This window comes from Podarcis tiliguerta (assembly GCF_965153285.1).
Source record: "Podarcis tiliguerta genome assembly, chromosome: 5".
Classification (NCBI taxonomy): domain Eukaryota; kingdom Metazoa; phylum Chordata; class Lepidosauria; order Squamata; family Lacertidae; genus Podarcis; species Podarcis tiliguerta.
In genome coordinates this window covers 49,353,256-49,368,798 of record NC_139538.1, presented here as the reverse complement: position 1 = coordinate 49,368,798, position 15,543 = coordinate 49,353,256, and the positions used below count along the sequence as shown (strand labels likewise).

The window sequence follows — 15,543 nt, the reverse complement described above, 5'->3', positions numbered from 1 at the left end:
GAGATGCTGAGTTAGGAGATGCTGAGCCCTGTAGTGTGTGTGTGTGCGTGTGCGTGCATGTTGCGTGTGTGCGTGTCAACTGGAGTTGTCCTTCTGTGAGTTCAAGCTTAGGTTTGATAAGTGCAGTGGTTAAGTGAATAAAAATAATATGTGCCTTTCTTCCTGTGAAAGTTAGTAGGAATGGTTAAAATGAAGTCATCAATGAGTGGGGACTGGTGATTAAATGTGGATTGGACCCAGTGTTCATGGTGCATTCAGGTACATACCCAACACACAGAGAAAGCTGGAGAGCACAGCGGACCTAATGAATCCTATAGGCAACAGACTTTGCTCCAGGAGTTAATATCCAGCTCAAATACTTGAAATTTCCCCTTACCCAAGTCAGGAAACCTCTTGATCAATATCAACAATTTTGTGCTATTTCCTCGGGCTGGTGAATGGAGGTTTGTCGGTTGTCATTCTCCTAATGCAATTTGCCTGTCCTTCCTTTAGCTGTTAGCGTTCTGTGTGCAAATAGCAAAATGTTAACTCATCAAAATGTTAATTCATTCCAAAGGTGTTCTCTGCATCAGTGATCAGGATGACTAAGATTTGTAAAGGGCATAGAATCTTTGCTGTGCTTTTAACGTTACTTGGGAGCAGCAGCGGCACACCCTGCCTGACATGGCCACACCTCCCCAGAGCTGAGCAGCTCGCCAAGGGAAAGGGAAAGAGCCAGAGGGAGAGCAGCCACTCCAAAGGACTAGCTGTTCCGTTCTGTTCTTGAGGAAACTATAGCTTTTCTGGGCTGCGGAGACATTTCATCTGGACAATGCAAATGGAGTTACAAATACATCAGAGCTCTGAAAATGGTCAAGGTCCGTCCCGATTGAGCCTGCCCTGCTATGTAAATTGTCTCACAATACGGTATAGTTTAAACAGCGTACAGGATGTTATTCTTGATTTATTCAAACAGGAAACAAATTAGGGAAGTTTTGTTGGACTAAGCTAGGCGTGTGTCTCATATGGGTTGTTACATTCTTTACAGGAGTACTCGGTTTCTCTGTGCAAGTACATACTGTTCTTGTTTTGAATTGGTAGATCTGGTTGCCATTACGGACTTAGCAGAAAGGAAAGCACTTTTATAGGTATAGCAACTGTTAAGTAACCCCCCTTGTCCTCTGCAATAGACATGTCTGATCTGCATGTCTTGGGATGACTGATCAAGTGCCGTAGCTTGAACATGATTAGGTTTGAACTGACTGCTGCTGTTGAAAGGACAGGCAAGTTTTCAACATATGCAGTAGTTAAAATTGGATTATATTTAGAGCTCAATTTATATATGGAGCAAGGTTTACTGACTGTCTTTGAAAATGGAATGAAATACAGTAATCCCTTCATCAAATCTTATACCAAATGAAAACATTCTTTACCCTTGGTGTTAACCAGCAGTGAGTTGCAGCCTGCATTTTGACCAGCAAACTGTTTTTATTTATTCAGCCAATTATTCTGCAAATTAAGCCATGTTAGAAACTCTAGTTCTGAGGCATGCTTTTTAAAGATATTGTAAGAGTTTCCCTTTAGGAGAAGCATGGATAGATCAGAGATGGAATGGCTACGGCAAGGGTTCACCACATTAATAATTTGGGCATAATTTCTTCATACCACCACCATCCCCTGTTCAGATTTGTAAGATTGTATGATGGTAGCTGGGCAGGTTTCAAGTTGATGAACAGGTGTGCCTAACGTGATCACGTTTCCCTTTTGGCTCAGATATTGTAAGCTTTATTTGTTCAGGCAGAGTGCAGAATGTATGCATGTCTCTGCTTATTAGAGAAGTACCTACCACATTCCCATTACAAGTGCCAGAGTTTGTAAAGTGTATTTGCTGATTTGTTGTACAATCTAGGTATCTTTGCCAAGGTCTGAACGGCACACATAATATCATTTGAATGGAAAGTTCATTCTTCAAACAGAACTAGCCAAACCAGTGTGGTGGTTGATCACTTGGGAAGAATTCATTGTAGTGCTAAGGAGATTGTTGCATCAGCACAAGCCTTTTAGTTTGCCAGATGGAGGAATCTCCCCTCTCCTCCCCCTGGGTGCTGTTCTGGGGGCTTCCAGAGCCATTTTGGGAGTGGGGCAAACAGGGAGAGGGGGGGGGGGTACAAAGCCCCACTACTGTAGTGGAAGACCTTGCTTGCAGAGCTTATAGCCAGGGCTGCTGCAATAAACAGCTGTGCAAGCCTTTGGGAGGCAGAGATGTGAGAAGGCATCAGAGGAGGGAGGGAAGGAAAGAGGGACAGAGGCCAGTGTTGCCCTGACCATCATTCAAGGCACCCCAGGGTACCACTACACACTAGTTGAAAACCACTGATCTAGAAGCAAATTTGTTATGCTGTACCCTTCTCACTCCTGTTTTCCTCTTGTGATGCTTTCTAATCTAGATGTATGAGTTGCAGTGCGATCCTATGTCTGCTCAGAAATAAATATAATACAGCTAAATGACACTTAGTCCTACGTAGCAGGGCACAGGGTTCTATTCTCAGTGTGACGGAGCAGGCAGGTTGTTACAATGAAGTTCCAAAAATGCCTGATAACTATAGTTATGGAGTCCAGAATCTGGTTGCTTTCAGCATTCAAGAGTTTTCTTTTGCATTGCACCTAGAGTTTGCTTAAAATATGAGTACAAAAGTCAAGTGTCAGGTCAGGCCTGTCATTTGCTTAGTTTTTGTAGCTATGATGGTGATTTCTCATTTCAGGGAGCTGTACTACAAAAGTGTAGTGTTCCTGTGAGATTATCTCAGGAGGAATCTAGAATCATTTTATGTTTTCAGATGAATTACTATGTATTGACATTTCTGACTTGAAAGCTTATTACATCCTTTGCCAACCTGGTGCTTTCCAGCTGTTTTGGACTACAGTTGTCAGTGGCCCGGGATGATGGGAACTGTAGTCTAAAACAGCTGGAGGGCACCAGGTTGGTGAAGGCTGGCTTAATGGGAAAATTCAACTTGGCCTGGCTATATACTATATATTGGCCATCTGGACCAATTCATGCAACAACAAAATTCCTTGGATGTAAGCAGTTTCCTACAACTTCTTATTGAAATATTACTAGGGAAGGATGAACTATAGATCGGTAGTTGAGCACATGTATTGCATGCAGAAGACCCCAGGTTCAATCCCTGGTCACTTTAGTAAAAGTATCAGGTAGTTTGTGTTGGGAAAAGACCTCTGCTTCAGACCCTGGAAGCCTACATCATCAGAAAAGGCAAAGGTGGATTAGCCAGGCAGCTGGATTTGTATAAGACAGCTTTGTATATTTCCTGAGGAGATCCCACAACTCCCTTGGATAAACTGCTTTTCTTTCAGCTGAAACCTGCTTTGCTCCAACTTGTCCTCTTGAAATATGAAGCTCTGAGAAACAGTTGTTTCTTCCCACAAAAAAGGGAAAGTTTCATAATGTGACGTATTTATTAAGATGACACACTGGATAGTGATGGATTTAAGTTTTTGAGTTCAGGTCTTTAAAAAATAATTCTTATTGCACTGGGAGGAATACCACCGGTGGGACGTAATTAAAGTGTAGGCAAAAAAACAGTTTATTCCACATTTTTCACTTGGAAACACATAGGTACAGTGCTACCAGTTTGATTGTTCACTGATAATATTGGTACTTTCAAATGAATGAATGAATGAATGAATGTGGAGCTGCAGTATAAATGGTTCTGGTGTGAATGGTCTCTTGTCTTTTTGAACAGTTTGAAGGCGTGGCATTTTCCAGTAGTTTAACAAGGTAATTGTTTTGCAGATGAAGTAATATAGGGTGTGTTTTTAGACCTAACGCATGCAAAGACATGTGTTCTGAAACCGCTCTGCTAAAATATACCAGCTAAGCACCAGCTCCTGGATCAGCTTCTGGGCACCAATAGCAAGCAGGTGATTTAACACTCTGCCTAGCAGCCAGGAATTGGATTGACCATATGCTAAATTAAAAAGAGAGCCTGCCATATAATGTGGATTATTGTGCAGTAGATTTACATCTGCATATGCAGGGAAAGTAGTACGATTCCTTCTCTGTGCAGCATCTCTAATGACAGAAAAAGGGCATGTATATAATGCAATTATTTTCTTCTTTCGGTTCACTGAGTTGGGGATCAAGAAACAGATCTATTCCCTTTCATGTATTGTTTTTCTTCAGTAACAAGACAGTTTGACAATTTCATTTCCAGACACTTGAGGCAGTGAAAGCATATGCAAAACCTTTCTTTTTGAGTGTGAAGTGTCAGTGTGAAGTGTTTGCTTTTGATGATTTCAGTGGAAGAAAAACAACAACCCTCAAATTATTTTGTGTGTCAGTTGGATGACTTAAGGGAGGTAGAGGGAATAATGCGAGTATTTGGCAGCAGCACAAAAAGGCCAGCAAAAAGCAGTAAAGATTGGCTTGCGGCTTGTTTGTAGTTAAAGAGAAATAAGTGGATGTTGCCAAGCTAGTTCCAGAACAAAAATACCTAGCATCTGCTAAGAGTATTAGAATTTTAGCTGATAATTCCTGGGTTAGTTTATGCTTATGTTTGGCTTTTTCCTCTGAAAATATCAGTGCAACTACAAGAAGCTCCCCAATTAGCTCTTCTTCTTGCATATTTGGTATATAACTTAAAAGCAACTTTCGTGTTAATTGTGGACTTGTGTCATTCTTGGACAAATATCCTACTGAATTTGAAGACTTGAAATTCCACAGCCTGAACAGGTGTGTCCCCCAGAATTATAATGGTGAATTAAAGGGTTTATTGATGCGTATCTGTCTCCTGTGTATGATCACATAGGTCTCATTCAGATAAAACTAGGGCTTCATACTGCAGGAATGGGCCTTGGGCTCATGTACTTCCCCTCCTCCAGTGCAACTACAAAGATGGAATTTGGAAACTTTTGGTCTTGTTTCAGATTAAGCACAGCTGCTTGTGTTGTCTGAATCCAGAATCCTGAACTGTGATTATTGTTAACAGTGGTTTGTTGGATTTTTTTTTTTAAATTGGTTTGTTTCAATTAACCATAGTTAAAGAGTAGGGTGGTCAAGGATAAAAGAGGCACAACAGTAAGGGAAGAGAGTAGTCATTGCAGCAGCATACCCAAGGTATTGGTCACTATCACAGCACGGGATATGATAGTATAGCCTTCAAGAACACTAGCAGGAACCTTTTTTCTGGGTCCATTGTATCATTGCTAGGGAATAGAGTTGGATTTTACACTGTGATACACAGCAGTGTGTAGGACTGGGCTGCCCGCATTGTACTGGGTCAAACTATTGCTTCATCTAGTCCACTATTTTATATTCTGACTGGAAGTTTCAGGTAGAGGTCTTTCAGACTTCTACTTCATCTGTTTCCTCTGATGCCAGGGATTGGACGTGGGACTTTCTACATGCAAAGCATGTACTCTTCCACTAAGAAACAGTCCTGCCCACTTCAGAAGGTTATATTTTAGTCTTTCTCTTCACACAAAGCAGCATTCTCTTCATATTGGTGACATCAGCAGAATCAAAGCGGTGCATCCAGCTTCCTGTTATCCTGGGATACAACTTCCAAGCAAATTAAGCTTTGATAACAAAGGATTAACTTTTCTTGTACTATGCACTACATAACTGGCTCCTGGTGACAAGCTGTCACCTTCTTTATGGTTCAATCTGAAAATTACTTGGCACACTAAAACTCAGCAATCTCACAAATAATGAATTCTTCCCTACTAAAGTATTACTTGAAAAGATCAGGATGTTCTTCCCTGGCAGACAAAAAAAAAGAGAGACACTAAAATATAACAGGCAATTAGGATACTACTAGGTGAGAACATAGTTTTTTGGGGGGGGGGCCACAATATCATTTACTATGATCATCTCTCAACAGGTAAATGTCCATGGGCAGGTTGTCGTCTGCTTTTAAAAATCATTCTCAGAATTGTGCATTCCCATCCTGTAATTACATGGTGTTGTGGTCTGGACAGGTGTGCTTAATTATTGGAATACATAGATTGCAGGAGCTGGATGTGAATCAGATCTACATGTGTTTTAACTTCAGGATTTCTGTGTTGGTGATCCTCTGTTTTGAACTCAAAGAAGACCAATCTAGACTGAATTATGAACAAAGTTCTCTGTGTTCCACATATCAGTTTCCACATTTCGTGAGTGGTTCAGATTTTACTAAAAATATTTATAGTTTTCATGGTTCTGGGGATTATATTTGAAGAATCTTGGAAGTCCACAGCTAGTCTCGTCAGTGATTCCAGTGGCCTGATGGAGAGAAACACGGGATGACCTGAAGTTGCAAGAGTAGTTGCCAAATACCATTGCTAAAAAAATTTAGTGAGAATGTATGAGCAACCTAAATGCTCCTGGCAGCTTTAACAAGGCTGAAAGTTTAGTGAAACGTAAAAGACAAACTATTTCATTTAAAGAACTTTGCTTCAATTACCAAATCTTGCTTGCAATGTTGCTAAAAGCTGGCCCTGAATAATGTTGCTAAAAGCTGGCCCATGACTATAGACTCAAGATCCATCGGGACAGAGTAGAAGGTTGTCCAGGCTAATAGTCAAATGGGTTTTTACTGAATCCAAATCTTGGTACAGCAAAATGTTGTTCTATGTAATTCTTGACCATTCAGTTTATGATTATGAATGTCAGAGGACTCATCCACAAGTTGTAGGAAGCCTGCTTCTACCTAGAATACTTTAAATTAAATTATTATTAGAAATTTATTGTCATTGTCCGTATATACACAGTATACACAACAACGAAAATCAAACACCCACCCAAAGACCGGGTTCACATACACATTTGCACGTACCTCCAACACTCTCATTCCATTCAGACATAATCTATAAAACATACATAATCCAAAATATAAAATGACCTATTAAAGGCATAACATAACCTAAACCCTATCTCATTCCTTCCTACTCCCTGCTTGCTATTTCTTACAACTGGCCCTGAGATCATTATTTAGTGCAATCAGAGCTCTTGGATAGAAACTATTCAGAAGGCGTGTGGTTCGTGTTTTCATTGTCCTATATCTTCTGCCCGAAGGCAACAGTTCAAAGAAGTTGTGAGCAGGATGGGTGGGATCTCTCAGGATATTGTGTGACTTCTTCAAAGTGCGAGACGTGAAGATCTCATCCAGGGTTGGTAGCTGGAGCCCAATAACATTCTGGGCAATTTTAGTTATTCTCAGTAAAGCTTTTTTATCCATTTCAGAGCTACTTCCATACCACGATAATATACTATAAGTTAAGACACTCTCAATGGTACTGTGATAATAGGACAGGAGTAGGTGCTGAGATAGATTCAGTCCCCTGAGCATTCTCAGGAAATACAACCTCCCCTGCACCTTCCTCACAACCATGTTAATATTTGCAGTCCATGAGAGGTCCTCAGAGATATAAATGCCCAGGTATTTAAAACTACCAACCCTCTCCACCTCCTCGCCATTTATGTGCAATGGTAAAAATACACTTTTCTTTCTCCTAAAATCAACTACGAGTTCTTTGGTTTTTTTGGTGTTAAGCATAAGATTGTTTTCTTTACACCATTGAATTAACCCCTGTACTTCTTTCCTATAAGCAGTCTCATCGTTCTCACTAATGAGCCCCACCACTGTTGTATCATCCGCAAATTTGATGATTGTGTTGGACTTATACAGTGGGGTGCAATCAGATGTGTACAGGGAATAGAGAAAGGGACTTAGCACACATCCCTGAGGAGCTCCTGTGCCTAATACTAGAGTAGAAGAATAGTAAGGTCCCATTCTCACTGTCTGCGGCCTGTCAGTCAGGAAATCCCTTACCCACAGACAGATCTTCTGATGTATACCCAAATTGATCATTTTAAGAAATAACCTGTCTGGCAAAATTGTATTGAAGGCAGAACTGTAGTCCACAAACAACAGCCTTGCGTAGGTTCCCTGTTGTTCTAAATGACTCAGTACGGTGTGGACAACGATGGAAATAGCATCATCAGTAGATCTATTTCTTCTGTATGCAAACTGGAACGGGTCTAGAGTGGATGGAAGACCAGCCTTAATATGATCTAGCACCAATCTCTCGAAACATTTCATAACGACAGATGTTAGGGCTATTGGTCTATAGTCATTGAGAGATACCACCACTGACTGCTTGGGGACTGGCACTATAATCGATGTCTTCAGGCAGGTAGGGACAGAACCCTGCGACAGGGATAGATTAAAAATGTCCGTAAATACTCCAGCTAATTCTGCAGCGCAGTCCCTAAGTACCCGTCCCGTGATTCCATCCGGTCCAGCTGCCTTCCTAATGTTAATGCTCCGAAAGGCACGTTGTACATCAGAGGTCTGTAGTAAAAATGGTTGTCTATCAGTAGTAGCTTCTGATGATGTGCTGGTAGCCAATGCTGTAGTGACAGTAGTTCCAGTTCCCACCTCCATACTTTATCCTACTTCTTTTGTAGCTTGTTGGGCTGACATCCCAAGTGGGCTTTTTTCTGCTTAATTGTAACAGGTGGCAGCTTCACCTATGGCCAATCGAGCAACGCAGCCTTTTCTTCCTGACTTGCTTTATATCTGTGCTTTGAACCATGATTCCTTGCAGTAGAGTTGGCATTTACTTGCACATTTCTTTCCTATGACCTAAAAATGTAACTAGAAGAGTGCCTTACGGAAAAGACACTGCATTTTCATTTTGCTGGTAGATTTGCTACATTGCCTTTGCAGGACTTAGAGAGATTTGAACTCAAGCCAAGTCTAGTGATTTGACACGCTAGTTGTTGGAGTGGCATATCTAGGCTGTGTTGGCACTACAGAAATTGTGGAGTGGGGATGTTCAATAAAGCACAAGTGGATTCCAGGCCAGCAAGTTTTATCTCACATGAAAAATGTTAATCTGCCCAGCCTCGTTTCCACTTGTAAAAACCACCTAGAACTACCCGTGGTCGTCTGCCAGCTCGGAGAAAGTTGATTTTTCCCAGAAAACAGACTGTCTTTCTCTTTTTGCCCTGCCCTACAATAACACTGCCTATGTTTTGAATCCGAGGAGAAATTTAATTGCATTTGAAGGTGAACCAACCTAATTCAGACTTTGCGAAGCAATGCAAGATCTGAAGCACAAGCAGCCTCCAAATTCACACGCCTTCAAATATTCCAATGCAGTTCTCCAGCCAAATAATATGTACAAAAATGTGCATTCTGAGGTAAAGTTGGTATTATGCATACATTTATGAAAATAACATACAAAATGCATTATATTAGGAGAAATTGCTTTGCAAAAATGTATTAAGCAAAGTTGCTTATCTGTACGTGTGTGTGTGTGTGTGCACGCGCGTGCATATGGAAAAAATAACATTACTTTCTGAAGAATTTTCCTGAAGATTGCAAGCTGATGTGGAAATATGGAGAACTGAATTTAAGATTGTAAAAATGAAAAACTGAGAGAAACGGAAACAGATTTGCCATCCCTTGTTCTGAAAACTCATTTTGAATTGAGTTGGTACAGTAAAACCTGCCATTTCACTTACTCCTGTGTATGTTTCTCATTTTGTGGTATCACTTTATGATCCACACACTAATTTTCAACACAAATGAGGCAGCAATCGTTGATCCTGTAAACATTTGCAAGTAAGACCTGCTAATACCGTATCTGTATTATGTTCTGAGTATTCTGCCAGTGAATGGGAGATTAATTAGGCTGGAAGACTAAAGAAAATAGTTAAGCTATGATCATCAGTACTGATTAAAGTGAATAATTTAATCAGTACTGATGATCATAGCCAAACTGTTTCATATGCATATTTCAGTCTAGTCTGTTGTGGGAATGAAGTGGGGAGGATGGGAAAAGGTCTCTGTTACAGACTTATTTTTGGCCATAATATATATTTATATATCTGAGAGAGAGAGAGAGACATAATAGATAAGCTGATCAGATTGCTACATTAACAAAGTGTGACTCAGCTCTTTTGTTTCCCGGCATTGTGATGGAAAGCTGATTTTTATTGATCTCTTATGCTGAGAGCACTGTACAAGTGGGTTTGGTAGTGCACGTACACCCAGCAGGCAGTGCTAATGCAAGCTTTCAGACTTGATGCTGTGAGACAAGAGCTAGGCTGTCTGAATTAAGAGAGTTCTATGTTTTTGTGTTTGCCTGAAGACAACTTCACTTGCTTATTTTTACAAGTCCTAGGGCTTGGTGGTTGTTGGCAGGGTGTGGAGGGAACATTAACAACTGCATGGTCAAAACCAGAAAATCAACGGGAGGAAATAGTGACCCACCCTGATCAAGAAGAAGGACCAGTTTTGCACTAGCTGAAGCTTACCCTCTATCACCATAGAGTGAAACATTGCTCTAGCTTTGAGGTTTAAGAAGTCTTGGATGATCATCTCTGGATCAGAACTTTTTTGAAAAGGGCCTCAGGATTATCACCAAGAGCAGACAGTGAAAAGCAGTTCTGGATACTAATGCAATTCAAAGCCAAAGAGCACCTACCGTATTTTTCGCCCCATAGGACGCACTTTTTCCCCTCCAAAAATGAAGGGGAAATGTGTGTGCGTCCTATGGGGCGAATGCAGGCTTTCGCTGAAGCCGGGAGAGCGAGAGGCATCGGTGCGCACCGACCCCTCTCGCTCTCCAGGCTTCAGGAAGGTCTCCGCAAGCCTTGCAAGCCCTGTGGGAGTTCCCACAGGCTCACAAGGCTTGCGGGCAGCAGCCTGCCGCCCGAAGCACGGGGAGCCCTCCGGAGGACTCCCCGTGCTTCGGGCTAGTGTTGGTAAGCCTTGCGCGCCTGGCGGGAGGTCCCACCGGGCGCGCGAGGCTTGGGGCGGCAGCCTCCCGCCCGAAGCACAGGGAGCCCTCCGGAGGACTCCCCGTGCTTCGGTGGCGTGTCCGCATGCCTTGCGCGCCCGACGGGAGGTCCCGCCGCTGAGCGCGCGAGGCTTGGGGCAGCAGCCTCCCGCCCGAAGCACAGGGAGCCCTCCGGAGGACTCCCCGTGCTTCGGGGGCGTGTCCGCATGCCTTGCGCGCCCGACGGGAGGTCCCGCTGAGCGCGCGAGGCTTGGGGCGGCAGCCTCCCGCCCGAAGCACGGGGAGCCCTCCGGAGGACTCCCCGTGCTTCGGGGGCGTGTCCGCAAGCCTTGCGCGCCCGACGGGAGGTCCCGCCGAGCGCGCGAGGCTTGGGGCAGCAGCTTGCCACCCAAAGCACGGGGAGCCCTCCGGAGGACTCCCCGTGCTTCGGGGGCGTGTCCGCAAGCCTTGCGCGCCCGACGGGAGGTCCCGCCGAGCGCGCGAGGCTTGGGGCAGCAGCTTGCCACCCAAAGCACGGGGAGCCCTCCGGAGGACTCCCCGTGCTTCGGGCTAGTGTTGGTAAGCCTTGCGCGCCTGGCGGGAGGTCCCGCCGGGCGCGCGAGGCTTGGGGCGGCAGCCTCCCGCCCGAAGCACGGGGAGCCCTCCGGAGGGCTCCCCTTGCTTCTGGCGGGTGTCCGCAAGGCTTGGGGCGGCAGCCGCAGCTGAGGGGGGGAAATAAATTTTTTTTATTCATTTCCCCCCCCAAAAACGAGGTGCGTCCTATGGGCCGGTGCGCCCTATAGGACGAAAAATACGGTAACTTGTGAAGCTGAGCAACCAACAGGTTGAACATCACATACAGTGGATGCCCACGCCCTTCTGGATACGGAGGGGCCTGCTGATCATTGCCTCGGGCTTGTCACTATTAGACTTAAGTTTGGCAATCTGAAGCATGTAATTGAAATTTTCCTAAAGGGAGAAAAGTATCCTTTTCTGTTGCTGCTTGATAGCAACACTAGTAGCGACAGTAAGTAGTTGTCATGTCAATAAGGAAGCTCCTAAATGCACAACAACAGAAACAAACCAGAAATTCAAGCCCACATCTCATTAGCCACTTTGTTGAGCTCCTGGTTCATGGAAACTGCTCACTAAGGAGCTGCCCTATTATTCTTCATTCTAATCTTTCCTTTTCCATACAGTTGAAAAGGCCATGTCAAGTCAACCAGATGAATAGAGCTGAGCAGCATAAAAGTAATGACTTTAATTAGATATTTCCCCTTGCTTTTCTCCATTGAACCTTCACCACCTGAAAGGAGATTAGTCTCCCTTCCCCACCCATCAGGGGGATTTGAAAATGTCCCTGTGACCAAACTGATTAGTGAAAGAAGAAAAAAGAAATCAGGCCTGGATCCTTACTATAGCTGTGTGCTTCCCCCCCTCTTCTTCCTCTAGTTTCTAAGGTCCAGCCAATTTTGTTTTAAAGAAACTAAATTACAGATTAAAAAGCATGCAAGAAACATAGTTATTTTCACTTTTTTAAAAAGATAGTCGACTGGAAAGTTTACCTGTGTCTTGCATCAAAATGAATGGGGGTTCCACAAGAACACTGCTGTGTTCCCTTTCATTTAGGTCTTCTGCAAAAGATCTCACCTGGTGGATTGTGTACAGTGTCTATAATGAAAAAATTAAATTGGATGCAGTTTGCTACTATTGTGGAATTAAAACTAGTCCCGAGATTTCCATGAAAACATGCTTGGTTAGTCATATTCTAGTCACCAGCAATGGCCCAAGTGAGTCTCCCATATCAATTGCCTCTTCAGTTGATATATTTGTGAGCACACAGAAAAGCGGTTTTAAAAAAGGCTTTGTATTTGAGGCTGGGTTTCCATCTCCTTGTTTTGTGAAGTTTTTCAGTGCTCTGCAAATCATAATTGAAATCTACATGGTCAAACTGTAACTTGCAGTTCTAACTTGCAGACAAATTACAGGTTTTTGATTGATTGTGTGTATTGACAAACTGTGGGTTGCAGCAAAGAAAGGGGGCGGGGCAGGATGTGCACAGGCAAGAAATAGGGTCCTGTTTAAAAAGCTATTCCTATCTCATCCAAGTGTGGTTTAAAGGTAAAGAGCCTTAAGGAGGCAGATCTCTAAGTTGCTCATCATCATTTAGCACCAGAATAGCATAACAGGCAGGCATTTTACCACTATGGTGGGGTGCATTACATCTCTTTAGTAACAATATATAAATTTGCATATATATTAGCATAAATAAATCAGCATTCTGATGTCTGCTGCCCCAGGCTCCTTTGGAAGGCTGGGATAGAAATAGAATAATAATAATAATGTGAAAGTGACTGCACTAGAAAGATTGTGTGAGCCTGAATCTGGTTCTTGTAAAACCAAATCATCTGAACTGATTCTCTGTGTAATAGAGAACGCACAGTAATTCTTTGCACATGTTATCCATATATGTGCTTTAAGTGTCCAGCACATTGCACATGAGAGACTGGGACACTTAGCAAGAAACTGAGAGGAGCTTGTAAAAACGTATTAGCAGAGTGCTCAGAAAAAATGCCCTGTTCGGGCATTGCACATTCAGTGAATGTGCGGGGATGGCAGGCTGGGGTCTTCCTCCTACACAAGGTTACTGAATGTCTGAATAGAGCCACTGCACATGCTGCTGTACATATGGAGGTATTTCTGTTCATAGGAATGAACACCCATTGGTGTTAAGCTTCCCACTAGTGTGAACAGAGCCTACACACACACACACACACAAACACACACACACACGTGTGCAAAGGTTTTGTTCAGGCGTTCATTGAGCAGCCACTGGGGGAAGCAGCAGAACTTTCTGTTTCCATCTTGTACATTAATTGAATTTGCATTCTGAATGCCTAAACAGGGCTTCCCTGGGACTAAACTGTATTAAAATACCAATCATCTCTCAGGTGAATCAGAATTCTTGGAAGCCAGTCAGACATTAAACTCACAGTGGAAGCTGCCTTATACCAAGACAGATTATTCATCCATCCAGCTTGCCTACCGTACCTGGCTGTAGTTTTCCAGGATTTCAGAGAGGGTCTTTCCCAACCTCACCTAGAAAGAAGCTAGGAGTCCGCGCATGCAGATGAAGTGTTCAACCTAAGTGTATAAGGCTCTTTCCCTTGCTTTCACAAGATGCTCAGACTTTTGGAGGAGTCGAGTTGGGAAGCCCCTGATGTGGCTAGTGCCAGTTAAGCACATGATGTTATCCTGTTAGTAAAGGGACATGCTTCTGAAATGAGCTAAAAATGGGTATGCCTCAGCACTATCCCATTTCACAGGCCACAAACTTAAATGAATTCAGTGTATGTAAAGTCACAGCACACACCTTCCTTCCTCAAGTTTTGGGTGGTCTCGGCTCCTGTTCTCCCACTGTGTTCCAAAGTGTCTTCCTTCCTCACGTAGCCAAGGAGCAGTCAGGCAAAGTCTTTTAATCACTGTCTGTTTGAAAACAGCCCTATTGACAACCTTTTATATGTCTGAGAATACAAACAAGATTCTCTAGCTTGGTGCCAGGATGACATCAGATTAGATCACTGGCTGCCATAAAGCCCTTCCCAAATGCAGGGGCGAAGAGTAGCTCTCAATATGCTGCATTGCCTTTTCTTTGTTCTGTGATTTCTAAATGATCCTTGCAGCACAGCTAAGCCTTTCTTTCATAGCCGACACTGTCTTCTGATTTGATTAGTTCATCAGCAATACCTGTCTGCTGGTGATGTGCTATATATGATTGTGTTTCTCATTTGCAGCATGGAAATCAACTTTGCAGCCCTCTGCTAGGAGGCAGATTGATTATTTCAAACTCTGAAGATGGAGAATTAGAGCTCTGAATTGTGCCTCAGACCCACTATGGGAGTTCTTGGCTGAACAGGGATTTCAAAACAGAGCAAAATATTCAGTCCAAATCCCAAACGTTATGGATCAAAACATTATCTTAGTGATTTTTCTAGGTTGAGTTCATAGCCCATTTTATGACAAGTGAGCACAAAGGCAAGCATAAAGGGTGTTCCTTGTGGAATACTCTACCAATTGAGATTCAGCAAGTGCCTTCTGTTTCAACTTCTAAACACCTGCTGTAAACTCTTCTGTCAGGCTTCATCAGGCTTATGCGAGCAATTTAGAATGCATATTTCCATGATAGTTAGCTGATCTCTAATTTTAAAATATTTTATATGATTCTTATTGTATGGTTTTATTATAACTGTTGTAAACCACTCTGAATTTTTTTATGACGTGGTATATAAATATATTGATGATAGATAGATAGATAAATGATAGATAGAACTGCTTTTTGAAAGGATGCAATATGCCATGCCATTGCTGCTTACCTTCTGAACATTGGACTTACTTGATCCCTGACATTTGCCTTGCAGCATCCTTCCTTTAAACAAATAAATAACTAACCATTTTTTGCTGTTGCATATCCATCTTGATTGATTGTAGTTTATCTTAGTAAAAGTGCTAAATGAATGGTAGTGCTCTGGAGTAAATCCCACTGAAATGTAGTCAGCAAATACAGTGGTACCTCGGGTTACATACGCTTCAGGTTACATACTCCGCTAACCCAGAAATAGTACCTTGGGTTAAGAACTTTGCTTCAGGATGAGAACAGAAATCGCGCGGTGACGGCATGGCAGCAGCGGGAGGCCCCATTAGCTAAAGTGGTGCTTCAGGTTAAGAACAGTTTCAGGTTAAGAGCGGACCTCTGGGACGAATTAAGTACTT

General features: G+C 42.9%; 1 protein-coding gene and 1 long non-coding RNA gene across 20 annotated transcripts in view; one reads left to right on the top strand and one right to left on the bottom strand.

Annotated features, from left to right (window-relative positions):
• Window positions 1-15,543, top strand: part of ABLIM1 (actin binding LIM protein 1) — a 207,197-nt gene that overhangs the window by 43,590 nt on the left and 148,064 nt on the right. For 8 of the 19 annotated variants that reach the window (XM_083441110.1, XM_083441109.1, XM_083441114.1 and 5 more), the window contains exon 1: window positions 631-857. The exons of 5 other annotated variants lie outside the window; for them this stretch is intronic. In XM_083441110.1, the coding sequence (XP_083297236.1) occupies window positions 812-857 (46 nt within the window). In that variant the 5' untranslated portion in view covers window positions 631-811. Of the gene's footprint in view, window positions 1-630; window positions 887-15,543 lie in introns of those variants that run through there. 6 more of the 19 variants (XM_083441119.1, XM_083441112.1, XM_083441101.1 and 3 more) reach the window with 4 other exon arrangements.
• Window positions 718-12,171, bottom strand: LOC310677912. The gene is made up of 3 exons (XR_014511513.1): window positions 11,589-12,171; window positions 8,424-10,475; window positions 718-6,700 (listed from the first exon to the last, which is right to left on the bottom strand). It is a non-coding gene; the product is annotated as an uncharacterized lncRNA (long non-coding RNA).